Source organism: Leptonychotes weddellii, chromosome 2 (genome assembly GCF_054177405.1).
Source record: "Leptonychotes weddellii isolate Sample4059 chromosome 2, ASM5417740v2, whole genome shotgun sequence".
Classification (NCBI taxonomy): domain Eukaryota; kingdom Metazoa; phylum Chordata; class Mammalia; order Carnivora; family Phocidae; genus Leptonychotes; species Leptonychotes weddellii.
In genome coordinates this window covers 169897714-169921105 of record NC_138370.1, presented here as the reverse complement: position 1 = coordinate 169921105, position 23392 = coordinate 169897714, and the positions used below count along the sequence as shown (strand labels likewise).

The window sequence follows — 23392 nt, the reverse complement described above, 5'->3', positions numbered from 1 at the left end:
TTGGAACTGTGAAATAATGTTGTCAAAAGAAATCATAATGGGGAATTTAGATTTATACTTTTACCCCATTTCTATAGAACCATATTTATAATCACCTTCAAAACAAAAAAAAGCTTTAATTCATACACTGCTTAAAACTTAAAAAAAAATAGTTTTCTTAAACAGAGAATAGGACGATAGAACACTTGTACGGGGGGTAAAAAATATATACTTTAAAAATAAAAATAGAACTTTATATACTAACCTACCCTATAGCACATAATGAATTTTACTGTAAACTCTAAACTCTATAGGTTCTAATACTCACAGATTAATAACAGACTACAAAAATGGACCCAGAGTTTCAACTCAAATTAATGGGACTTTTAATATTTAAATGTCACCTATTATATACAATAGGAAACATAATTTTTAAAACTACATGTTTTCAAATTTAACCTATAAAATATAAACACATATGACAGCCCTCTTGAGAACAGATGTAGGATACAGACCCAGTATATCACTAAATATTATGATGCATTTACTGTTAAAAGCATTTCCATTGAAACAAATCATAATATGTGCTTCAAAGCCTTCATAAAATGGTGGAACAAATCTTCCCCATAACAAGCATTATAAAAGCATTTAAAAATACTAAAAAGCAATCTTTAAAATTCTTTTGTCTATTTTGCAAACTATTTGGCTGATACAAAAATTTATGAGATAAGCTATTCTCTCTTATGAATGCATAACCCCAGAAGTTAAACACCACGTCCAACATACTTTTTAGTTTAACATTTCAAAGTATTTCTCCTAATAATGCAGTTTTCTCCAAAAGTAGACAAAGTCTCAATTAGTATCTTCAAAATGAGCTCCCACACTAAAAAATGGACCTGTCTGAATGATTTGCAAATCAGAAAAACTCAAAATAAAAACTTAAGACACTAAAAAAAGTTCTCGCTTCAAAAACAATAAAAAAGATTATGAAGACATGAATTTTTATGCCAATGCCAAAACACTAAAATCAGAGAATGCTACTCACACCATTCAACTGAAAAGCAAGTATAACACTGGATTAACCAGCTAAGTTTTACCCTTAACTCTAAGTTTTGTTGGGTTTGTATGACAATCTTTCCATTATTCTGAGGTAGGTCTGTTGCATCTGCCAACGTGCAAAGGATTTACATGAGGAACTTCCATTAGCATTAATGAGAGCTCCTGAAGTTTATCACCCGTCATCATTCCCACATACACACACTTTCAACGCTCACAGAGTAATGACGAAAATGTTCTTAGAGCTCTGTGAAGACGAAAACCAAAATGTCACAGACTAAGTAAGACTTATCCAACAACTGGGATAAACCCACTTACTTAAAAATCTAAATTTTTCAAGTTTCAAAACTCAACTCATTCTCCTATGATGGTGTCTCAAACTAAGCAGGTGAGAAAAGACTAGTAGTCATTAGCAGTATGTTAAATCGCTTCAGAAGCCCCTAGATAAACAGACAGTACTCTCTTCATTTTACTTGCATACTCTTTACAGTCATTTGTTTACTTCAAAAAAAACAGTGCTTAATAATATTAACTTTCTTACAGTAAGATTGTAGGCAACACTTAATATAAGGCATTTAATCCCATTTTCTTCAAGGCCAATAAATCCTATCACTTAGCTTTGCATCAAGAAATATAAAGCTTTTCTTCCTTTAAATTCTGATAGTCAGATCCAATCTGAATTAGTTATTGTGAACACCTTAGCTACCACTTTATGAACATGATATTCATGTTTCCAAATCCTCACTACATCATTTCAAGACTAAATCGTTTATTTAGTTGCCTCCCATCTGAGAAGTTTGTATTTATATTTCTGTGCAGGTATTTTTTAAATTCATACCTTTCTAAATAAACACTGTTTGTTGTTGTTGGCTTGTTTTTTTAATATTCCCGTGCCTCAGAAATAAAAAGTTATGCATTACTGATAACCGACAATGCAAAAAAAAACCCACTTTTGCTATCATTATAGCTTCCACAAATGATACTAGCTTCATAGTTATTCCGTATGTCTAGAAACATCTTTTTAACTTCCACATTTGAATTTTAGGCTTATTAACACATAAAAATAAACATAAACAGGGGTTCTCTCTTTGAGAAACAAAATCACATAAAGATGGCATTCCGATCAATATTCATTTTAGTTTCCCTAAACATAAATATATCAAGTCTCCATGTATATTTTCAAAATGACATACCTAATAACCTACAAAAATAGAATTCAAATAATCAATACCGTAAAACTTTTTAAAAATCAAGAATCCATCTAATATAAATTTCCCACTAATAAAGAACATTAAGGAAATTGTCAGCAATCTAATCTCAAATGCAAAATGCTACAAAATTCCTGCTCCCCGGTAAGAAATGACATGTAACCAGGGGAAAAAAAAATAAAATAAATGAGGTGACAAAATACAGGTAAGTTGCTTTTGGTATGAATCAAAGCCACCAAGAGGATTCAACAGTGACCTTGTAAAAGTACACTTGGTGCCTTGGTTAACCTTACTTAAAGTGCTGCACAGTCAAGATGGAACTAAAAACACAAGTCTGCCCACTTCTTGTACTAAAGACTTAGAAATCCTTTTCACAGTAGAACGCTGTTTACTGGACTGTACCCACAAGCTTCCTGAAAGTATTTTGACTAAGGCTCTTAAGAAGCTCTATCAGCAGAATCTCTGACTAACAGATACACTATTTTAAGCAGTAAACGCTGCACAGTGGTTGCATCCAGACTATACAGCATACCGGAACATGAAATATACTAAAATGGATGAATATTTACAAAGTAATGACCTTGAAAACTTGCAGGAAGAGAATGTCAATAGATGGACAGGAGGTATTCACCTCTAACAATCTGAATGGACAGAAGATTTACTAGACAGAATACTTAACAAACATTAGATTCGCCTAGTATGCTCTTTACAATAAATTCAATAATGCTGCCTGTAATGTTTTAGCAAATGATACATATATTAATCATCCTACATTTGACACTTGCAATGAATTAAAATTAAGGTTAAAATATATAAAGGATATACTGTGAACCTTGTAATTTATTTATCTCCTTTCTTAATATACTTATTAATTATATAAAATGAAGTTACATTAAAACAATATTTTCCTAGTGAAATTTCTAACATAATTTTGAGTCCATGAAGTAACATAAAACCAACTGCCTTAAAAAAAAAAAAAAAAAGAGAGGGCACGTTCTGCATGGAGCACTGGGTGTTATGCACAATGAATCATGGAACACTACATCAAAAGCTAATGATGTAATGTATGGTGATTAACATAACAATAAAAAAGTTTAAAAAAAAGAATTTTTTTCTGGAATTCTACCCATCAAAATAAAAACTTAGTCAGGAATTCATTAAAATATACATTCATTGAGAGTATAAATTTCCTAACGTCATTTTTAATATAAGTACTTTCTAACTCTAAAATATTATACTATAAATTTTGATTTCAAAAATACCAAATACTTTTTACAAAGTAATCAAAACTTTAAAATGGGTAGTATTGTGCAACAGATCAGAAATCATCATATGTATATATCACCTATATAAAATGTCCAAAACCAGTCCTAAAATATTTTTAATGATTGAGTGGTGCTTATTCCTATATTTAAGCCTTTGAACTAAAAAAAAAAGTCAGAATAACTAAATAATATTAATGGTACAGAAAGCTGATGCTCTTGCTAATTAGCATCAAAAACAATAGTCAATAACTAAATACATATATTAAGGTTCTCTATGTACAACTGCCATCTCTGAAAAAACTGTTACAAAAAATAAGCTTTCAACATGTATATTATATGATTTGTGTATGTATTCTTCTAGTGAATGCTATAAATACTCTGAATGTAGCATTAACCCATACAAATGAGAATAATAAAAGTAAAATGAGATTTTTCAGTTTTGAATACATTAAAAGGAAATACAAATGAAACAAAATATGCGTATGTTTCTCATTAAGCCTCTTGCTGAACAATAACTTAGTAATAGAAAGTTGGAATTCTTTTCTCATACTATATCTTTCAATTTATTTTTCATTGGTTGCTGAATACAGACAATCACAAAATATAATAGAGCATATTACTAGTGAGATATGCAGAATATCTTCAATTACTAAGAGTTTTCATTAGCTGCTCTAAAACTTTCATGGAGAGCTGTCTGATAGATGGGGTGTTTGAGAGGTTAACATATTTCAATAATATTGGAATTTATTAAACCCCTTCCCACTATATCACTCACACTCCAGTATATGAATCTGATACTACACTTGCAACCGTTTTTATTCAAATGTGTTTCCTCAGAGAGGAGAGGGATGGACTGGTTTAGAAAGTCAATCAAGATAAACTGCTTTTAATAAAATACTTTAAACATATAATTTAACCATCACAAATGAATGGACAGAGCATTTTAAAGCCCCAATTGTTCAGAAACTAACTTAAAACAGAAACCACTCTCTTTTTGTTATTATATCCCTGTATTTCCCACAAAATGTGCTGCAACTGGCATCTAAATAGTTTCTTTGCATGGTGAACTGAAACATCTTGAATGCTCAAACTGTATTTTTATGAGTGCCTAGGGACCCTAAATTTTAGTGGTCTATTAAATGCCAGCAATTTCATGCTGCCTTGCATAAAACAGCATTCACATATTAGAGCACAGAGGTTCCATAGCTACATTATACTTCTGTTCCAACTTTCTCTCGAACAAAAAACTGAAGCAGAGGCTAATCAAAATAATATTTTAAAAAAATAATCCTTTCCAGTCTTTTCACATTTAGTTTATACAATATCTGTTTGTAATTGTATAGCATTTGATTTTTTTTAACTTTTTAGAATTTTATAAGTAACTATTGTTTATCCTTGAAAAATGTGTGGAGTGGTCAAAAACAGCGGGAGAGTGGGGGAATATATAAACTTTTCTCTCACACCCATGGACAATATGTCTTCATGGGAGATCCTGATGAAAGTTGACCTCCCTATGATAGATCTGCTAATTATATATATTTTCATGCAGAAACAACCCCCAAATTTATTTTACATATTTCTGCTATTATTGTAAGATATGTACAATTTTCTATGTTAAGATTTTTTAGTCTCTTACCTGGCAATGTTATCCTTCTCAAAAAGAAATCCAGTCCTATAGTTTGTTTGTACTGTTTCCCAAAAGTTTCTTGAGCAAAACATGTAGCTAAGGAGGTCTAAAAAAATTGATGCATAGAATATCAAAATTAATGTCTTTGTTTTAGAAATGCAAACATAAAATCATTACTAACCTTATTAAGTAATCTTAGTATTTATACTACCATTAATCCAACAAACAATTTTAAGCAGTGCTAATCAGTTACAGAGGGAGGAGGGACTTAACACTCCACCAGGTAAATTTCACTTGACAACAGCTATCAGTGGGGACAACAGACTAATCTGTTAGATCTCTTTAAATCCCCTGAATAGTCAAGCTCCTTCTCCTTGCTGGAACTTAGAATTTGAGATTTATCAACAAGAAAACTAAAACAACATGACTAAAGATCTGACTCCTATATATCCATATATATCAGTTCAATACAAATTTCAGAGAATTCTAAGCTTCATTTCTGAGGTTAAATACTCTGAATATTTATGCTCTTAGCCAATAATAAGAGGTACTAATTAAAAAGGGGAAAGCCCATTCATATAATTTTTCCTTTTTCCCTACAAAAAAGTACCTTTAGATGTCTAATTTTTCTCTATATTAAAGATGTTAAGTGAAAATTATCCTACAGAATGACTGTGATAATATTTATCTTTAAAATTAAAAAGTCAGTATTTTTAAGACTAATATTAAGCAGGCAAAAATAAGTATTTTCCATCCAACAACCATAAAGATTAAAAGTCACAAGAATATTATAACCAGAACAGATATACATATTTCTGCATTTTTTTTAAATAACAAATTAAAGTTGTATTCAAAACTCTGGAGTACCATTTCCTATCAAAGCAGAATCAAAATCATTCTGGAAACAACTGAAATAACTCAATAACTTAAAAGCTTCTTAAACATTTTAAATGCACTATTTGTAAACTTCACGAAAAAGAAAGGCAGATTCACGAAGCTTTTATGCTCTTTAAGAAAGACTACCAAAGTTAAGTGAAAATTACCTTTTTTTATTTTAAAAGTTAAAATTAGATATCAACTCCCAAAATAATGAAAACTTAAATTTCCAAGATAGCTTAGTATAATTAATTATTACATAAATGCAGCAATGCAAAAGAAAACTTGGCCAAATTTCAATTTCTTCAAACAAAAAGAACTAAAATTCCTTTTGACACAAGAACCATGCTTTTCACACAAATGACAATCTGCACACCCTAACCAATTCTTTTATTATTTAAATACTCAGCATTTGTAATAAATTTCTAAGATATGTGGTCAAATATTTATTAAGCACCCTAAGAAAGATGTTCTGCTAGGCACTGAGAAATAAACTCACTACACTCAAATGAAAATTTGTTTGGCTTCCCGAAGCATATAACAATAATATAAAAACTGAGAGATTGGATTAAAAAAGGTAAGCATTCCTTTTTAAAACTTTTTGTTTTTTCATTTAGCTTTATTTATGCCATTGTGCTTGTTTAACTTAGAGTACAAAATCTTCTGTTAAGAGGTTCAGAGTTCCAGAGAAAAATAATTGCCACTATTTAACTATTACAGATATTTCAAAATGTTTAATATAGGGATGGTAGATATACTTTTATAAGACAAAGAGAAACTCAAGGCACATGTAACATTAGCATTGTGCCATTTAAGGTAATTTTTCACTTTCATGTAAGGTTCTCAAAGTTCAGTGTTTTTATATTAATGAATATTTTTAGAAATTCAAAGGTTCTTTTCTTGGAAACAGGACTTCGAGATTCTGAAAGCCCTACCCTCACACTTTTGAGGCAAACATAAAGCTAGGATTTTTGATGGGAATAAAGTATAATCTGTCAAAAGTATAGGCCCATGGGAACACAGAATATTAAAATGTGTTCTTATACCATCTCTGGACATACTATAAAATTAAACAGAGAATCAACTCAATCAGTGGTAGGCACTTCCTCTTCAATTCTCTAGACTTTCTGCCCTCTTTCACACTTAATAATTTCTCACAAGTCATTATATAAATTCCCTTCTTAAACAATTATGAAGGGAACAATCATCTATCATATGTGAAACATCTTTATCTGATCCTTTATATTGTTTTGTTTGGTGAGCTTCTGCTAACAATTTTTACCATACTACATTTACTAATACAAAAAAAAAAAAAATATTTTGCCTCAAAAAAATCTTAAGAAATATGTAATAAAATCAAAAGTATGAATCAAAACAGAAAGAAATAGAAACACATGATACTAGGAGGAGGAGCTAAATTTCTCTTGGAGAAACTATTAGTGATTATCTCAATACTCGATTGCTTCCACCAATGTGTATTTAAATGCCATGAGTTAAAACTGACAAGAAAAATTAATGCTAGAAAAAACAGCCAGGAGTTCAACTAGTACACAAATAAGAATGAAAGAGAGGCTGAATTCATAAAAGGATAGTAAAGGAAATAGAATGGGAATGTTGGCAGCTGCCAATAACTTGAGAGCTGAATAGGGTATGGAGAAGAAAAAAGCTTGATACACAAATAATGAAAGAAGGTTAGGTTTCTGATGTTCGTATCTGAAAATCTCTGGCAGAAAATGCCTTTACAGTTTTAAAAGAGATTAGTCAAGATGATAAAGACTAAATCAGAACACCATAAAGAGTTATCACTCACCCTTTTAAGCAGAATGATAGTCCTAATTCAACATAAAATATGGAAGGGAAAAAAAATCATGCCCAGTCCTATACTAGACAGAATTTTAGACAGAAATGAAAAACTGTAATTATTCACACTAAATTAGCAACAAGAAGAAAACATAAGAAGGGCTAAATAAAAAACCCAGAAACAAAATTATGAACAAACTTCATCTGAGTAACACATGTATGAAACTAACTGATAAATACTGGTAGAAATGAACAAAAGTTTAAAGAATTATGATAGAACGTAGATGGTAATGGGCAATTTTTGTCTCTTTTAACAAGTGTATCAGTGCTATAGATTGTCATTGTAATTTTAAACAGGAAGTGAATTCAGTTATGAGTTGACCATAAAAGGATTTAGGAAATGAAAAATTAGAAGGTATCCAAAAGAAAATTGAATAATAAGAAAACCATGCAAATATACCTTTAAATTTTTATTGAATAAGAGTGTTAGAAACAATGCTGATTTATTTAAAACAATTGAAACACTCAAAAAGTTGCTTCCCCAAAACCTTTTAATCATCTTAGGTTGTTTTTTCTCAGCAATAAAAATCAGTAACAAAATATCATCCTGGAAGGCAAGAAATTAACAGAATGCTCCAAATTTTGCATATGAATGACACCTCTCCCAGGTGCCCTAGGAACTCAAATCTCAGAACCAAAGACTGCAGCAGCTTTGCAGGGCCAACTGCCAGGGAAGATGCAAAGAGCAGTCGTCACCAGAGAAACCAGGGTCCAAGCTACACCAGTAAAACGGATCGTGAAGCCGGAAACTGGTAACAATAACAACCTGCGTTTCTGAAGACTCTGGCTAGGAAATGGGAGGGAAGAAGAAAGGACACAGACTTTAGCAATATTCCCAGAAACAGTGTTGGCGCCTTGGACAGAAGCGACAAGTGTGAAGACACCCCGGGCAGAGGCTCCTCACTTTATTTGGGGGGTGGTCACTGACCCTTTTGGGATCCCATGGACCCTCCCCAAAGAGCAAGCACCGAGATGATTATGTCATTTTCAGGAGCTCCACAGCCCAGAGTTAAAAACCCCAGCCTAAGAGGTAAGGAGACTGGCTGTCGGATATTCTCACGCACTCGGTCTCATTTATTCAATCGACCGTCACCAAAGACGAGACTCTGAGCAAGGATCCCCTCTGTCACGATAGCAGCTCTACTCTCAGCATCAGCCCAAATTAGGAGCTCGATAGATACCTGCTGAATGAATGCTTGTGCTGACAGGTGCTGTGCTTCGAGCAGTGATGAACAGGTATGATGCTATAAAACAGCAACTAGCGTTTATTGAGTGCACACCATGTTCCGAAAGCTTTATGTGGATTTTCACATTTAATGTGTATTTGCACATTTCACCCTTTGAGGCGACCCCTATCAATACGTACCCTACCGATGAAGCACAAATAGGTTAGCAATTTTGCCCTCCAATGTCCCGACCAGTAAGTGATGGAGCCCCAGTGCTCACCCAGGGCATTTGATCGCAGGGCCAAGTTCTTGGGAGTGCAGTGTCGGTATGAGAACCCGTAAAGCGGCCGGGGATGCGGGGATGGGGGGGGCTTGGGGGGGGGGGGCAAAGGCAAAGTGTGACCTGGACTAAAGTAAAAAGAGGTAAGACGCCTTGGCGGATCTTTGCCAGTCCTCAGAGGCGAGAAGCTGGAAAGCTTCCCAGGAGGGCGATGCTGGCTCGACTCTTGAAGAAGTGGGAGTTCGCGATCCAGGCAGGGAGTTGGGGAGTGACTTTTTTTTTTCTTTTTTTTTTTTTTTTTTTAATTTAAGAAGAGCTGGACAGCTCTCGCCAGCCTACACCCAGCGCCTACTCCGTGTCTGGCCCCAGGCCACGATCAGGCGGGCCCCGGCCCTTGGGGGAATGAGGCGACGCCGAGCGGCGGGGAGGAGGCGGGGGTTTGCCGGGGCCGCGCCGGGGTTCCTGCAGGCCGGGGACGGCGGGCCCGCTGGAGGACTGACCTTCCCGGAGGTGCCGTCCCCCAGCACGACGATTTTCAGTTGCCGGTCCTGGCTCTCCTCCTCAGAGTCCGACATGGTGTCCCGGGAACCAGGCCCGCTCCCCCACCCCCACCCCGAGGTAGAGGGAGGAAGGGTAGGAGGGGGTCTCCGGGGGCGGGGGAGAGGAGGAAGGGCGGCAGTGGGGGCAGGACCCCCCGCCCCGGTGTCTCAGCGGCGGCTGGACGTATCTGGGGTGAATCACTCGCCGGGCGCCATCTTGCCCACCTCCCCTCCCCTGCGCGCCGCCCCGCCCCCCGCGCGCTACGTCGGTCGCGCCCCCCTCCTCTGCGCCAACCCGCGCGGACGCGAGCCTCCCTAGCAAGCCGGCCCATTTGCGGGCCTGCGATGGGGGAGGCGTTCGAACTGCGCAGGCGAGTCGGGCGCTGCTCTCGAAGGGGCAGCTGTGAAGAAGAAAAACAAAATATATCATTCAAACCCGGTAGGAAAATGGGAACCAGTAGCATTCAGGCGTTCTATCATGTTCCCGTGTTTCCATCACCCCCTGTGAAGGGCCCTGAAGTGAATGGTTTAGCTGCAGGGGGGGCGTTGACGCCTGGGCTGCGCGCCACGGTTGCCATGGAAGCTGGGAGTCGGAGGAGCGGCGGTGGGGCGGGGCCTGTCTCTGGGCGCCCGGCGAGCCGGTTGCCAGGCGCAGCGCACAGGGGAGGGGCCCCTGGAGCGGACGGAGGCGCCGGAGGTCGAGCCTCGGGAGGAGCGTGGGCGCCGCCGAGGTTGCTGAGGACCGTTCTGCCTGCGGGGAAGCGCCGTAGTGGCCTTTAGTTTAACGGAGTTCTGGCGCTGCCTCTTGTTTTGACCTCTCAAACCATGGGTTCTCTCGACAGAACGACAGAATCCGATGGTTCATTCATCAAGCAAGTAACCTAGAGCAGCAGTTCTCAAAGTGTGGTCCGGGGAACTCTGGGGGGCCCCAACAGAGTCCAAATTATTTTCATAATAATACAAACATCTTTTTTTTTTTTTTGCCTTTTTTGCCATTCTCTCACGAGTATAAGTTTTCCAGGGGATGCATGATGTATATGATGGCATTACTCTGGCAGTTAAGGAATCATGTGCTTGTTACAAGGTTCCAAACATTCCTTAGTATTAATTTCAAAGCAGTAATGATAGCTATAACTTACATAAACAAAAACTCTTTGTTTGGGGTCTACAGTGATTTCTTAAGAGTGTAAAGAGGCCCTGAGCCCAAAAAGTGTAAGAATTGCTGTACTGTCTTAGTCCAGTAGAGCGGGTAAAAGATGTCACAGAAAATGTCAATAGAGATAAGTTCTACAATAATAGTGCCAACCTACTATGCTTGTCTCATTGTTAATTACTTCACAGGGATGATCACTGTTCATTCCTCATGAGAACCCTAGAGTAGATAGAATTATCTCATTTTACAGATGAGTAAGCTTAAGGCACAAAAAACTTAGCTCAGAGGCAGTGGTCCTGGAAAGAATGTAGGAAGTAGAATGGGAAAGCAGTACAGTTTTAAGAAACACCCAGCCCGAGAGGGAGCACTGGCGTTCTAATCACAGACCTGTGCTTACTAGATGTGTGACCTTGAACCACAGTTACCTATAAAATAGAGGTACTACCTCCTTCATAAGGTTGAAAATTAAATGAAGTAATCAAGGTAAAGTAAAAGCACAATGCCTGGCATATACTAGTAACCCTCAGTAGGTGTAATTATCCTCTTCATCATCATCAGTAGATATGGTCCATGTTGGAGCATCACTGCTTCCTAGCCATGTTACCTTAGACAGGTTCCTTATGTAGATTACATTTAATGATACATTAGTAGTTCATTCTCCTCCCTACATATCATTACACATTAATGATATGCCCCATGCATATAAGCATGTAAATATTATGTATGCCAGCAGGACCCCTATGTATTATCGTGCATTAATGATAAAACCCCTGCACATAAGCAAGTATATACAATTATTAATCTTGCATAAGACATTAAGTTAACCTAATCTCCAGTAATACTTAAATTGGAATGCACTTCACTTATCCAAAAAAGACCTTGATCATCAAGCTTCGAGAAAACAGCAATCCTTACACAAAAGTGTACCTCTTCTCGCTCCGAGCCCGTAACACGTGAGGGTTCCTATATTAAAACTATACCTGGCATCGAGTTCTTACTTCAGGGCCATATAACTCTTTACTCCTATCCTACAAATCCTCTCAAACGGGACATCTAGATGCACTAATGACTGATCAGCCCATGATCACACATAACTGTGGTGTCATACATTTAGTATCTTTTCATTTTTAGGGGGGGAAAGCGGTATCACTCAGCCAGGACCGTAAAGGTCTAGCTTCTTCATCTGTAAGTAGGGTTAGTCCACAATAGTACCTACCCAGTTAGTATTACTTCTCAGTACTTTCCCTACTCCCAACCACCACCACTAACAACTCCCTACATTACCAGCTCTTTTCATGAGGATCAGTAGGAAAAAGTACCTGGAAGGGTTTTGCAAAGTTCTTTGTAAATGTTAGCTTGAGGAATCTGTTTCTAACGAAGACAGATTTAACCTCTTCTTGTCCATGAAGGGAGTTAATGTTGCAGAAATTTGCTTTTCCATTTGTCCTTAATGGAAATGGTTATGTAACCCAGTTCTGACCAATCAGACAGAAGAAGAGGTCCTTTGGGAGACATCTGGAAAAGATTTTCCTCCCTGATTAAAAAGAAGAGGAGCACCTGGGTGGCTCAGTCAGTTAGGCATCAGACTCTTGATTTCAGCTCAGACCATGATCTTGGGGTCATGAGATCAAGCCCCAGGTCGTTGGGCTCCGAGCTGCGCACGAAGCCTGCTTAAGATTCTCTCTTTCCCTCTCCATCCACCCTCCCCCCCACACACACACACATATGCTCCCTCTCCCTCTCTCTTTAAAAAAGAAAAAGGAGAGATGGAGAAAGAAATATCTCTCCCTCCTTTCCCCTGCTGTCATTATTTGGGTGAGGACATAATATTTGGAATTGCCACAGCCTTCCAGGCTTCTTGTTATGGGGCACTTTGGCTACATATTCCATTACTTGCAGATAGAAACATCCCAACTGGCACAACTGCTTTGGCCCAAAACTAGATTTAGCTGAGGTCGTAAGACTGATTTTCATGTGTGGTTTCATATGAAGGGAAATTTAGAAGAAAACTTTGCATTTTCCTATCATTAATTTCCTAGACAACTGCTCTGGTGGAGAGACATCATTTATTTGGATACGGATTCATCCTGGGCAGTGCTGCTACATGAAACAGGCCAATTGCGTTATTTTAGGTGACCATATTTTACACATCTATGGCAATATTCCAGGTTGAAAATTAGATTTGAAGACTTGGAGCCACATTTGTAAATTAAAAAGAAAAAAAAAAGGGTGCCTGGGTGGCTCAGTCAGTTAAGCCCAAGTCTGACTTCAGTTCAGGTCATGATCTCAGGGTCCTGGGATGGAGCCTCATGTCGGGCTCCCTGCTCAGTGGGAAGTCTGCTTCTCTCTCTCCCTCTGCCCAACCCAGCTCCACGACTCGTGTGCTCTCTCTCTCACAAATAAATAAATAAAATCTTCAAAAAAATACATTCCTCTGTGTAGAAGAGCATGCTAGCTAGCACTGAAAGCTTCCAGTATGGTGCATTACCATTCTAAAGAGAAATAGAGCTGATCACAGAAAAGGAAAATGTGGAGCTTATGTAAAACACCCACAACAGGGTCATAAACTAGGGAAATCTTTTTCAGTGGTCATAAAACCAATAAATTAACAAAATGCTTAAAGACAAATTCCATAAATTTCAGGAGATTAGGGTTCTTTAGATATGAAGAAGTAAAAGTACTTAAATTAAGGATCTTGAGATAGAGAGATTATCCTGGATTATCGGGGTGGGCCTTAAATGCAATCACATGTACCCTTATAAAAGAGAGACAGAGGGAAATTTGACCCAGACAGAAAAAGAGAAGGTATTGGGCCACAGAGGCAGAAACCAGTGACGCAGCCACCAGCCAAGGAATGCCAGCCAGCACCAGAAACTGGAAGAGGCAAGGAAGGAATTCTCCCTGTAGAGCCTCTGGAGAGAGTGCAGCTCTGTCAACACCTTGACTTCAGCCCAGCAAACACTGATTTAGCATTTGCAGACTGCAAAGCTATGAGAAAATAAATGTTGTTCTAAGCCACCAAATTTATGGTAATTTGTCACAATGGCCACAGGAAACTAATCTAAGGAGAAACACAGAAATACCATAAATCAACAGGAAAATTTTAGATTCGGGTAAAAAAAAAAGAGTAAAACAGTCAATGGATGGGATAAAGAGTAAAACTATCTGAACATTTTTATTTATCACTAAGGTGAAAAAGAGTAAGTGAATCAACAAGTAAACTGATTTCAAAACCACCAACCTCTGCTATCATTTTAAATCCAATAGTCATCCATTAGTTTTCTGTCATCTTTTTAAATATTTCATAATTTTGAAGATGCAGACCTTAGGATTAAAGCCCCAGTGAATATGGATTTGGGAAAAAAAGATAAAATATTGTTGAGTAAGGCAGAATAATGGCCATGCTTTCAGTTCATGCACTTGGTATTACTGTGTTTCTGCTTAAACACAAGAAAAATATAGAAATGATCCATAGGATGTATTGATTGAACTCCTACAGGACAAAAATGAATAAATAAATAAGGCTCTCTTCTTGAAATTCTCTTCTCCCTTGGTTATGCAAATACACACACACAGATATACGTGTGTGTACATGCGTGCGTGCGTGTGTGTGTTTGTGTTTCATGCGTTGTATGTGCATGTAACCACCACCTAAATGAACATATAGTACAGTCCAGAATCCCAGCAGGCTCCCTTGTGTCATCTCTCAGTCACTAACTCCACAAAGGTAACTGCCATTCTGAATTCTAGCACCATAACTTAATTCTACCTGGTTTTGAATTTTATGTGACTAGCCTCCATACAGTATGTGCTCTTTGGCATCTGACTCCTTTCACTAAATATTGTCTGGGAAAGTCATCCACGGTATGTGCAGCAGAGGCTTGTGCTTTTTCATTGCTGCATACTACTTACTCCATTATATGAATTAACCACAACTTATTTATCCACTCTACCTCTGATGGACAAATAGATTGTTTAAAGTTTGGCGATATTATGAATTATGCTCTTTAGCATGCTTCACCCCTCCCCCAAAGAAAACCCCAGTCCACAAATCACACTCTTCTCACACACACACACATGCTCACCCACATGTGCACGCACACACACACACATTGTCCATCTACATTTTACAGCCTTGAGGTGGCTGGGTCATTTCATAATCATGGAACTGGTTTTTGGATATACTTTGTAACATCTAGATTTGTTGATTTGCTCCTGGAGTGGCTCATCCATTGTATCTAGTTATCTCCACTGAAATTTCAGTTTTCATACAGTGTTTTGTTCAACATTATAAACATGCCAGTTCTGCACAAACAGATTAAGCACACTTTCACTCAAAACCTCCCTGACTTTCTTAAGTGGCAAATGATGTTAAACTACATCCAAAAGAATAAACAATGAGGAAACTTAAGGGAAGGGGCAAGAAATGAAAGGATCAACAGACAACATAATTTTTCTAAAAGACACTATTTACAATTGCAACTATATAATGCAATACCTCGGAATTTATCTTAAATATGTATATGGAAAAAATTACAAAACATTGAAAGACAGTAAATAAACACTAAATGATCATGAAATCATGAAATATCCCATGTCCATGCACAGAAACAAAATATTGCAAATATATCAGTTCTACAAAATGACCTATAGTGTCAATGCAATTCTAATAAAATTATTCATGGAATATTGAAATGATGCATTTGGACGGCAAAAATCCAAGAATACTGAAGATATTCCAGGAAAAAAAGGCCAAAGAATTTGCTTTACAGATATCAAGACTTTGCATCAAGTTATAATAATGAAGATACAATATATTTATTATTTCAAGGATAAACATATTAACCATTATAACAAAATGAAGAGCCACAAAATTGACTCTCATTTACATGAAACTTTGATATTTGACAAAATATATATGGTAGCACATAAAAGGGTAGTAGTTAGAAACCACATAGAAAAAGAAATGAAATTGGAATCCTACATCTCCTCTCTCTCTCCCTCTCTTGTTCTCCTCTCTCATAATTCCAATGGAATGAAGATTCTAAATGTGAAAAGCAAAATTTAAATAATTTGAGGTGACTATCTTTCTTATCTTGCGATAGATTTCTTTTTTTTAAAAGATTTTATTTATTTATTTGACAGAGAGAGACAGCGAGAGAGGGAACACAAGCAGGGGGAGAGGGAGAGGGAGAAGCAGGCTTCCCGCCGAGCAGGGACCCTGATGTGGGACTCGATCCCAGGACCATGGGACCATGACCTGAGCCAAAGGCAGACACTTAATGACTGAGCCACCCAGGCGCCCGAGATAGATTTCTTGAACAAGACACAAAGAGTTAATCATAAAAGATTATGTATTATACATATTTTAAAAAAAAAGAAAATTACATTAAAATTAAAAACGATTCCATGAAAAGATACCATAAAGAAAGGGAAAGCAGAAGTCACAAACTGGGGAAGATATTTATAACCATAAAATTTACAACCAATTGATATTCAGAATCCACGAAGAACTACAAATCAATAAGAAAACAAAAATTCAGTAGAAAAATCAGCAAATTCATTAGAAGGTGTTTCACAGAAAATGAAACAGACAATAAGCTTATGAAAAATTGTCCAACCTAGAGGTGTCTGAGTGGTTCAGTCAGTTACGCATCCAACTCTTGATTTTGGCTCAGATCGTGATCTCAGGGCCATGAGATCAAGCCCAGTGTGGGGCTCTGTGCTGAGTGCGGAGCCTGCTTGGGATTCTTTCTCTCTCCCTCTCCTTCTGGTCCTCCCCACTCATACATGCTCTCTCTCACTCTCAAATAAAATAAAATAAAATCTTTTTAAAAAGTCCAAAAGTATAACCACAGAAACACACACACACAAAGAGCTCAGTGAGATACCATTTCATGCCCAGTACATTGGCAAAAATTAAGAAGTCCAACAATATCTTTACCAGTCAAGAAAATAGAGGCCGCATAGTTGTGTTATCAGAGAGAATTTAACATAGGGAATTGGTTACATGGTGTCGAAGGACTGAAAAAAAAAACAAAAAGGAAACACTGAGGTAACACCATGTCAGTTACTTCAGGAAGCAGTTACTACCACAAGACCCCCGAGGACAAGGGAAGAGGTCGGGAGTTGTCCTAACATTGACGCTTGAGGGAGAAGGCCTGGGGAGCTGGGATCAAGACCACTGCCTCAGGGCTGCTCTGCTTCCAGGACATAGAGGAAGAAGCCAAGTAGCTGAGTCAGAATTCTGAGGACGGAGTTCCACTGGCTGCTACCGGCCATGCATTAGAGGGTCTGCACAGGGGCTCCCCAGAGCTAGAACTCCCTGCTGAGACCAGAAAACTGCTCCAGGGCTGTGGGGTCTCCACGGGAGCACACTGAGGCTGATTCTAGGAGTGTGGAAAGAAGTGGGAAGCTGGAAAGAACCAGCTTCTCCTGCGGAGGTGAAATGCCATTGTTGGAAGAACATTGATAGGACTACCCGAAAAACGGTGGGTGGAAGCCCCGTCTGCCTCCTCTCTAGTACCTTCCAAACTCTCTCTAGTAACCCCCCCGCTCCCCCGCCATTGGCAGAAACTAAAAGGAAGCAAGCGAGGAAAAGAAAAAAAGGGTAAATATTTATAATATTGAGTGTAAATAGGTCCTGTAAGCATGGCATAAAATTCACCCAAGTCAAAAAATTAAATACTGGTAATTTGTGTACATAAAATTTTAAATATCCGTGTGACAAAAAGCACCATCAGGATCATATAAGCTTCCAGCAAAAATAGGCTAGATGGTTAGGACCACTCTTCCCACTAAGGCAAACTCAAAAAGCTAGCCGTAATATTTTTTAATCTGTTTGAAGTTATCAGAGAGTTTCCAAAGGTCTAAAGGAGAAAGGAAGCCCAAAAAGCAGAATCCAGCTTGGGGGCCACTCTCCCCAGAAGGTATCTGCAGATTCAAAGATAGGTACGTAGTGCTCTCAACATTCTCCTAGAGCCGGGAGCAGAGCACTGAACAAACATCACAGTTAAGCACACATCAAGGGTGGTAGACCAGGGGCGCCTGGGTGGCTCAGTCAGTTAAGCCTCTGCCTTCGGCTCGGGTCATGATCCCAGGGTCCTGGGATCAATCGCTGTATTGAGCTTCCTGCTCAGCGGGAAGCCTGCTTCTCCCTCTCCCACTCCTGCTTGTGTTCCCCTCTCTCGCTGTGTCTCTCTCTGTCAAATAAATAAATAAAATCTTTAAAAAAAAAAAAAAAAGGATGGTAAACCAGCTCCCATCTTTTTTAAGACCCTGAAAAGCTACATTGTAGAAGTAAGGGTGACTGAACCAGAAAGAAATCATCTCCACAGAAAGTAAAGTCGATTTTTGTACTATCTCAGTCCCTCATGGGACTCACGCGACTGGGGATTGTTTGTGCCCTAAGTGAACTACCAGAAGCAAAGCCATATCCTCTCTGGAGGAATATCAGATTATCTCTACAATTTCCATAATCAATTTCTGGCACTCAACCAAAAGCTTGGTATATATGAGGAGCAAGACTCTATGACTAAAACTCAAAAGAAATGATGAACTATAGAAGTATACCACCAAGATCCAGATAATGGTGCTGTGGAACGTGGTCTTTAAGTAGCTAGTATGTGTAAGGGTTTACATGACAAGATTGAGAATTTTGTTAGGACCAGATGGAAAGTAGCAATAAAAAAATATAATGACTGAAATTAACCCAATGGGTAAGTTTAATAGCAGGTCAGACATAGTTAAAGAGAGAAGAAAGGTGTAAGTCAGAAGACAATATCCACACTGAAAGACACAAAAACAGTGGGATAGAAAATAGAGAGAAGACTATGGAATATGTTCAAAATATATAATTGCAGTTCCAAAAGATATACTTTTTCTTGATTCATCATAAAAGTGGCACTCCAGAACACAGAAAAGGACTCTCTTTGCAATAAATAGTCCTGGGCCAATTAGATATTCATATAGAACAAAAATGAATCTTGACTCCTGCCTTGCACCATATTCAAAAATCAATTCCAGATATTTTGTAACGCTAAGTCTAAAGCAAGAAAGCTTTCTGGGTACCTAGCTGGCTCAGTCAGTAGAGCATGTGACTCTTGATCTCAGGGTTGTGAGTTCAAGCCCAACTCTTGATCCCTGGGTCATGGGTTCAAGCCCCACATTCAGCATAGAAAAAAAGATAAATAAAGTAAGTAAGAAAGCTTTAAAAAAGATAACACAGGGAAGTATTTTCATGATCTTGGGCTAGGTGAAGATTTCTTAAAGAAGACACACGATAAACCAACCTTTAAGGGAAAAGTTAATTAAAAGCCTTTATTTAAAAACTTTTAAAATAGAAAACTTTTTTTTTTTTTTTTTAATTCATGAGGGACAGAGCGAGAGAGAAAGGCAGAGGGAGAAGCAGGCTCCCAAGGAGCAGGGAGCCCGATGCGGGACTCGATCCCAGGACCCTGAGATCATGACCTGAGCCGAAGGCAGACGCTCAACCATCTGAGCCACCCAGGCGCCCTAAAATAGAAAACTTTTTAAAAAAACTTTTTAAAAATTGCACTCATCTATATATATATACAGATAATAGTAAATAAATAGTAAAATTACATCTAGAAGAATAAAAACCATGTTCTTAACAACCATTGAAAGTAATGAGATTATCAAGAACTATCACTTTCCATATTATACATTTCTGCAGTGTATGAATTTTTTATAGTGAGCATGAATGTATAATCAGAAAAAAAAACATGAAAAAATATATCAATGACAACAAAAGACTAGTTAGCTACAGTCCTTTTCACTGTGGGCAGATGAGGACTGTGCAATGTGATAAGTAGATTCCACGAATATAGAAAACCTGTTAGTTTCATAATCATCTAAGAGCCTTTGTTTGAAAAGAAAAAAACAACACCTTATTGCTGGCAACAGAACCCCAGGCTGGTGCAATTTCCAGCTGTCCGCAGTTCTGCCTCATTGCTTAGGGATGTGCTTCACCGATTCCTCAAGCATAGCTCCAGACAAAACCAAAAATCTGTAAAGCAGGAGAGTTCTCAAATCACCTCTACAGCTGTGAAAACCAGACCTATCACAACTTCCCAGTGAATCCGACATGGTTAAATAAGGTAATACATGTAGACATGTTTTTGAAAAAGAGAAGTTATGGTACAAATGCAAAATATTATTTGAAACGTGGTTTCCAGAGCTTTGGGGATGTGAATTTCCCTGATCATCAAGGACCAGCACAGAGAAGCCAGTGATTTTAAGGAAACTCTGCATTTCCAGATTTCATAGAGAGTAGTGACATAATATCCTTACTTTGATCCCTTCTGAAACCGTGCTTTCCACAGCTCTCCTCTAGAGTATAATTGCTTTACCGGGGGTGTCCCTTAGCTGTCTGGGTTTCCAGCTTATCTACTTTGTTAAATTTAGGTTTAAAACATTCCAACAAGCAAGATGCTATTATAAAGTGTTGTCTTAACCTTGGGATAGCATTTCCCAAAAGTGTATTCTTTGGGACACTAGTCCCATGAATTCCTACTCAAATAAAGTTTAGAAGTGTCTATAGCCACCCCACGTTTGCAAAGTGATCATGCCCTTGAGCACAGCATACTCTGAGAAATACTGAAGAAGACAATCTCTTTGGACTTTTTAAACCCCAAATTGCCCAAACTTATTTGACCAAAGAACCCTTTTTCCAAGTACTATTTAGAACTAAGGTTGCATAAAACATTATATCAGAGGGCGCCTGGGTGGCTCAGTTGGTTAAGCGACTGCCTTCGGCTCAGGTCATGATCCTGGAGTCCCGGGATCGAGTCCCACATCGGGCTCCCTGCTCGGCGGGGAGTCTGCTTCTCCCTCTGACCCTCCCCGCTCTCATGCTCTCTCTATCTCATTCTCTCTCTCAAATAAATAAATAAAATCTTTAAAAAAAAAAAAACACATTATATCAGAAACTCTACTTTTAAACTAAAAAATTCCAGGAGAGAAATCTTAGAAGTAGTTAAGACACTGATTTCCAATACTTAGATCCTTATTGTAGAAAGGTTCACATGAAAAAGGCCTCAATTCTCCTACATATATCAAGAGTTCAGTCTTACTATATAAAAATGCTTTGACTCAGAATGTATTTAAGGATTTTCCAGTGTCTCAGGTGTTATTACTAAAATGAATAAATTAGTATCATGAGAACATGAATTGCTGCTTGAGCATAGTGGTTAAAGTTCAAACAAGATTCAAACAAATCTGATTTTCACTTGTAGTCAAGTTTATGACCCTGGACAAGTCATTTAAATCCTCCGAGTTTCCATTTCCTCATCTGTAAAATAGAGACTATAGTAATAGTACTTACTTCATAGGGTTATTATAAAGCTTATCAATAATACATATACAGGGATGTCTGGCTGGCTCAGTTGGTAGAGCATGCGACTCTTCATCTCAGGGATGTGAGCTCGAGCCCCACCTTGGGCATAGAGATTACTTAAAAATAAAATCTTAAAGGGCACCTTGGTGGCATGGTGGGTTAAAGTGCCCGACTCTTGGTTTCAACTCAGGTCATGATCTGGGGTCTGGGGTCAAACCTGTGAGGCCCCATGCTAACCGGGGGGAGGGGGGACGGCAGTCTGCTTCTCCCTCTCCCTCTGCTCCTCCTCACCTCAAATAAATAAAATAAAATCTTAAAAAAAAGAGTAAAAAAAATAAAATCTTAAAAAGAAAATATATATACAGTGCTTAGGACTGAATATATCTATGTTAGGACCTATTACTGAAGCATTTCATTTAGATATCAAGTAAGCCCATTAGAATATAAATATTCAAATGAAGTTTGCCAAAAAACAGTCACCATGGCAAGTTATACAGTTAAGTCAATGATGCCAATATTTTTCAAATATCTTTTTTTATTATTATTATTTGACAGAGAGAGATATAGCGAGAGCGGGAACACAAGCAGGGGAAGTGGGAGAGGGAGAAGCAGGCTTCCTGCGGATCAGGGAGCCCGATGCAGGGCTTGATCCCAGGACCCCGGGATCATGACCTGAGCCAAAGGCAGACCCTTAACAACTGAGCCACCCAGGCACCCCTCAAATATCTTTTTTGGAAGGTGAGCAAAGGGAGGGAATAAGCTTTCTGACTAAATATGGATAAATTAAAGTTTGATGTGACACGTAAGAAACATTCTCCTAAAAAAATAATTTAACTGAATTCAATAAAAACATGTGATAGAGGCTCTGTTTACACAAAGCCATGGATTAATACTACACACCGTGTGATGGCTAATTTTCGAAATCTGAGGTTTCCTGGAGAAGATATTCTACCTCAAGATGGCAACATAGAAATCCTGCCTATTTCCAGTCTGTCAGCCTACGTTACAAATTTCAGATTTACCAGTCTCCCACAATCACGTAAGCCAATTCTTTAAAATCAGTCTCTCTCTTTCCATCTCTCTCTCTCTCTCTCTCCACACACACACACACACACACACACACACACACACACTAGTGGTTCTGTTTCTCTAGAGGACTCCCAACTGATACATGCTATAAGGGATACAAGATCAATTATTGGATTAGAGGTATACTTTCTTTGCAAATAAAATAATCTACAAATTTCTATTTTTTTGAGCGCCCATCATAAACCAGGTACCTTATGAGGAATTTAGATGTACATCTTCTAACTTCATCCTCATAATGATCCAAGTAGACCTTAAACTATTATAAATTGCAGTTTGTAAATTGCTGTACAGAACATAAGACCCTAAAAGAAGGGGCAGAAAAGTAGAAAAAAAATAAAGCAAGAAATAGTAATAAATAAATAACTCTGCAAATCTGTTACCATTTTGAGGAAATATTTGTAGTTATCTTGGACTGAGCCTCATTAGCTTTTTCCAAAGAAAGTTTAGTTTTTAGATAATGGAATGAAGCATACCTTTCCGTAATTACTCAGCCCTCCACTAACCCATGGTAAATATACAAAAATTATTTAAGGATATATACTAGGAAATTATGGAATAGGTTGAGAGGCACTGAGCACGGGTGTACATGGGTGTACAGCTCTACTTATTACTAGTTTGGAGGCCTTAGGTAAGTCTCTGAGCCTCAGTTTCATTACTCATAAAATGGAAATAAGAGTAAGCACCTCATAAGATTACCATGAACATCAAACTAAATACCAGTATGTTAAAGAACTCTATAAACTATACAGGATGTGCAAACCCTTGTTTTTGTTAATTTGAGCTTTTTTTTTTTTAAAGATTTTATTTATTTGAAAGAGAGAGAATGAGAGAGAGAGAGCACATGAGAGGGGGGAGGGTCAGAGGGAGAAGCAGACTCCCTGCTGAGCAGGGAGCCCGATGCGGGACTCGATCCCGGGACTCCAGGATCATGACCTGA

At 37.9% G+C, this 23392-nt stretch overlaps 1 protein-coding gene across 6 annotated transcripts in view; it reads right to left on the bottom strand.

The window, feature by feature from the left end:
- The window catches only part of RAB28 (RAB28, member RAS oncogene family), a 93967-nt gene extending 83866 nt beyond the window's left edge, over nucleotides 1-10101 (bottom strand). For 4 of the 6 annotated variants that reach the window (XM_081812603.1, XM_081812602.1, XM_081812605.1 and 1 more), the window contains exons 1-3: nucleotides 9818-10101; nucleotides 8272-8418; nucleotides 5145-5241 (exon numbers count right to left, since the gene is read on the bottom strand). In XM_081812603.1, the coding sequence (XP_081668729.1) occupies nucleotides 5145-5241; nucleotides 8272-8418; nucleotides 9818-9892 (319 nt within the window). In that variant the 5' untranslated portion in view covers nucleotides 9893-10101. The remainder of the gene's footprint in view (nucleotides 1-5144; nucleotides 5242-8271; nucleotides 8419-9817) is intronic. The other 2 variants (XM_081812607.1, XM_081812606.1) reach the window with 1 other exon arrangement.
- Between the last annotated feature and the right edge of the window lie 13291 nt (nucleotides 10102-23392).